The following is a 5,000-nucleotide window of genomic DNA, read 5'->3' as shown; positions in this document are numbered from 1 at the left end:
CCCAGGCTGCGAAAACCCGTCACTCTGACTCCCAGACATGGAAAGTTCACCCGCAAGACTCTCCAACTGTGATACCTCACTACTTTGACTCTTTCACACACACACACACACACACACACACACACACACACACACACACACACACACACACACACACACACACACACACACACAAAATATTATATTCTGCGAGCCGACCATCCCGAGCTTGTACAGCTTTTTGGCCCAATGTTTGAATTTTTGACCCTCTGGACATGCCTCCTTCTTGTCCAAACTGAGCACCCGCAGAACTTTGTTGTATTTGTTTTGGGGCAGGCAAAAAGTCTCTCTATTGTTCACATTCAGTTTTTGTATGTGCGCATCCAATTGCTGGTAGAAGTTTGCTTTTTGTTGCTGGTCACCACTGTCACCGTTAATCTCCATACTGTCCTCTGCTTCTCTCTTGGCTGTCAAACTGAGATCTGTGTCAGCAACTTCCCCTTTTGTGTGAACCAGTGCTCACAATTTGTTCTCACCAAGGAACACTCTATTGCTTCAGTACAGCTTAATGGAGTTGTATTCACGAATTCGTGATCTCAAGTCGTGGCAATTAGAATACACCTGGAAAACTGGTAAATAATTTGACATTCACTCAATACCTTGTGTTGAAATAAAACAAGTTCTAAGTCCAGTAAAATCTGGCACAACATTAAGCAATTTTCAAGTCTGATTCCAGTTTCCACTAGGGCAAAGTAGAATTCTCCTCTGAATTCCACTTTCCATTGTGATTGTTTTAGTCTGATTCCAGTTTCCACTAGGGCAAAGTAGAATTCTACTTTCCCCTAGAGATTGAGTTTCAGTTTCCCCTAGAGGAAACTGGAATTCCAGTTTCATCTGGCAATAATCCAGAGGAAAGTAGAATACCAGTTTCCTCGAGGGGAAACTGGAATTCTACTTTCCCCTAGGGGTATCTCAGATTCCTCTGGATTCCACTTTCCACTGTGACATATGTATGTATGTATGTATGTATGTATGCATGTATGTATTGATGTATGGATGTATGTATGTATGTATGTATGTATGTATGTTCCGAATAGACTGAACATGCTCAGGGAAAGTAAATATGCTACATTCGTTACCGTTATGCATGTTGTTCATGTGTGTGTGTGTGGGTGTGTGTGTGTGTGTGTGTGTGTGTGTGTGTGTGGGGGGGGTGTGTGTGTATGTGCGCGTGTGTGTGTGTGTATGCATGGGTGGTGTGTGTGTGTGTGTGTGTGTGTGTGTGTGTGTGTGTGTATGTGTGTGTGTATGAGTGCGTGTGTGTTTGCGTGTGTATGTGTATGTATGTGTGTGTGTGTGTGTATGTGTGTGTGTGTGTATGTTTGTGTGTGTGTGTGTGTGTGTGTGTGTGTGTGTGTGTGTGTGTGTGTGTGTGTGTGTGTGTGTGTGTATGCGTGTGTTGTTTTGTACCTTATATTTACTTAAACATCATATTTGATAAGACAACATTTTTACCTTTATTTTGGTTAATAAAAAGATAAATATACTCGAGAAAAGCGGCAACTGTATGTTTCCCAATGCACGCGTATGGTCTCTCTAAAAGCCTTGTGAATATGTGAAGTGATACGACATATGATACGTCTAAAGGTTACTTGAATTTAGCGTCTCCGTATGGTGAATCATATTTAAGATGTCATTCAAAGGAGTAAGCAAATACACACACACACACACACACACACACACACACACACACACACACACACACACACACACACACACACACACACACACACACACACACACACACACACACACACACACACACACAAGTGATCACATTAACTATGTCACACACATCACATATTGCAGTTCAACTCTCGAACCAATGTTGAAAGACAATCAGCTCACTGTTTTCATCCCAACTTGAACAAAATATCAGCTGACATGATAAATCACTTGGTGTTCGATGACCACCCTGTTACACATAGATGAACATTCGCTGCAAAGAATGGCGGATCCTCTTGGTTCCCGTGCGATTTGGTCTTACCAATTGCTGTTGCAGTTATTTGTGGTAGTGCCATGTGCGACATTTTGCAGCTCTTACCATCCATGTAAGTAAATACTCATCATAAGTCTAAATGTGTCGTCTTCAATGTAGTAACAAATGATGCTGTTACAATCAGACGCTCGGGTGTAATTGTATCTTCTTTAGTATAGCTGAAAACATTTATATTGTGTAACATTTCATAATAGTTATATACTTCAATGTTAACTTGATACAATCAACACACAACATCGTTTAACTATTTAATACGTTTGGAGCTTATTTTAGATAAGCCGTGTATTTTTTATACTTAGTCGTTCAGTCAGCCCGTTTGAAGTTAATTTATCAGTTTTAACATTCAATTCATGTTAAGTTTATCTAAGACAGTTTATATTCTAGGGCTCAACGTGAACAGAAAAAAGTAAATCTCCACAATTGTATTTTACTGGTCATTCACTATAAAATGAAGATAAATATACTCGACGGCAAAGCAAACAATACTTTTCCATCGGGTTATACAATTTATGATACTGGAAACATTCACTATTGAATTATGTTAATTCAAGTTATTTTTACTGCAAACACTGTCCAAAGAAAAGGCGTCATATTGTGAACAACATCAACACAAATTGCATTAGTAAAACTGTTTTTTTTAATGTTTTTTTTAAGAACAATGTGGTTTGACAGAAGAATTCCCTTTTAAAAAATTCGCGAAAGTTGAACACAGAATAATAACAGCAACGCACCGCACCCAATAATGCGAAACTAACCTTGGGGCATTTTATCTGGATCTTTTCAGATAAAAGATTATAAGTTATTCATTAAAAAAATACAAATTCTTATCTTAACGATTAAATTGCAGGCGGGCACTTACGCTTCCCTGAGATTTCTCCACGCATGGTTGTCACGGCGACTGAACTTTCTACCGTCCGTGTCCACTTCGTCTACTGCAACCCCGATTGGAATGAAAGGCTCTACGTCCATGTGCAGAACCCGCAGAACAAAGAACTCTGTGTGTTTGAGTTTACGCGGCGAAGATGTTCTTCCACTAATAAGACGAGTTGTACTTGCGTAGAAGAGAGCTCGGACGGCTGGCTTGCTGAGATGTCCAAGACTGTGAGCAAAGCAGACGAGGGAATCTGGGTCTGGCTGACTGGGGATGGCTTCAAAACGGAGATCCAATTTGATGTTCAGGGTGAGTTTATAGCTTGTTAGGCCTGAAGTTCACACGGTATAGACTTGACTTTATCCGCCAAACAAACTTCCAAAATATGTTATTTGTATTTGTTTTTCCCCATGCACATCGTTGTGGGGCTTTTCATTCATAAACATGTATCCCTCAATGCATACACTTTTCCATCCATACATGATCATATATACTTAGTTATCAAAAAAATGACATGGTTTGTAATCAATTAGTTGGATACTAAAATGCCCTACCTTGGGTGTTTTGTTTTGCTTTATTCCCAAAGATATAGACAGCAGCTATTCATGTGTATGATTTTAAAATATCATCTCTAACAAACGTTATATACACAAGGAAGTTAGTATACCCGAGAGGCATCTATTCCTATTGTGCTATGGCGTTTAATGTTGTTTTGCATGTCGTGTTCTTTGTGTTTGACTTGTGTGCGCACTCTCGCTGACATCATGTCTGTGACCTTTGTTGATGAAAACAATGCTGTTAATTGTACATCTATATTGGTAAAACAAATAAAAAAAAAAATTTAAAAAAAAAACCGCACATTATTTTTTAGCCGTTGACTTTTTTTCTGAGACAATCCTTATTCTCTTACTATTCACAGATTAACTGCAGTCTTCATCACGCGAATGCCCAACATAAGTCAGACTTTCGAACATAGAATTATAGTAAGCAAGAATTATACGTGACGTCATATAAAAACTGGCATATTGACTTAATGCGAAACATCCGGTCTTTTCCGTATACATGCCGGTGGGTTTTTCAATGTTCGATGGTTTTCGCGGATACATGCGCACAGGGATATGCACACTAAACCGTCGTCTGCATTAGGCAACATCAACCATTCTGGTAGTTGTTGCTGACAAAAACATGTTTTCAACACAGAATATAATGTCAGAATAGCAATATAAACGCTATTGTGCTTTTAGCGTAGCAATAGGGTCCGATATCTAGACTCGAACAAGTATAATGCGACTCACCGGCCCCCGTAGCGCAGTGGTTAGCGCATCGGGCTGCGGGCCGGGAGGTCGTGGGTTCGAATCCCATCAGGGTCATGTGGGTTTTTCGGGCTACGGTCAACTCCTACCCAGAGTGGAAGTGCTATGGTTCCTATGGGAAGGGATCACACAGCCGAGTGTCATTCACTTAACAAATGCGACTTTGAGGATGCTCAGGTTCTGTGTACCTGACCAACACCGCAGGTGCGGCAGTTCTCGGGCCTGGTTGACGCCAGGATATATTATGACAGTAAGCGTAGAGTGCTGCCCTGTCACGTAGTCTCACAAACCAAATTGGAAATCCAAAGCATCATCATAATCATCCTCATCTCATTAATCACCCAAAATATAAAACTGATTGTCCTTGCTTGTGTGGCCCTTCATGCCCGGAGCTCTCATGGTGACCTTGGTCTCGGTGTTCCTGTTCGATCCTTCCCTGAATAGTAGTTCTGCTGCCAGTCTTCAACGTGTGACGTTCTGGGGGGTCGACGGAGGGACGTGGTGGCGGTCTGCTCACTCAGTCTGGCTCCGCGACTTAAAGTAAATGTCGTTTGTAGGGCATAGTAGGTAGTGGGCTGCGTCCGTTAGCTCGGGACAGACCCACTACTGAACACCGTCGAAGTGACTCAGCAGAAGTGCAGTGTCATCTTCCGAGGGTAGCCTACCGCAGCGACCCGACATCCCCCCCCTGGAGCGTCTGTAAAATCGACAAGTCTGGCAGCGGAACGAAATTCAGATGTGGATGGAGGAGTGAGTACAGGGACGGGGCGGTGTGAGA

At 41.6% G+C, this 5,000-nt stretch overlaps 1 protein-coding gene across 1 annotated transcript in view; it reads left to right on the top strand.

Annotated features, from left to right (window-relative positions):
* Positions 1-2,888: 2,888 nt before the first annotated feature.
* Positions 2,889-5,000, top strand: part of LOC138972838 (uncharacterized) — a gene marked incomplete in the record, with an annotated part of 5,885 nt that continues 3,773 nt past the window's right edge. Inside the window, 1 exon segment of the mRNA XM_070345506.1 lies at positions 2,889-3,218. Within this exon segment, the coding sequence (XP_070201607.1) occupies positions 2,921-3,218 (298 nt within the window).

Source organism: Littorina saxatilis, linkage group LG8, assembly GCF_037325665.1.
Source record: "Littorina saxatilis isolate snail1 linkage group LG8, US_GU_Lsax_2.0, whole genome shotgun sequence".
NCBI lineage: Eukaryota > Metazoa > Mollusca > Gastropoda > Littorinimorpha > Littorinidae > Littorina > Littorina saxatilis.
This window is presented reverse-complemented; position numbering and strand designations above follow the sequence as displayed.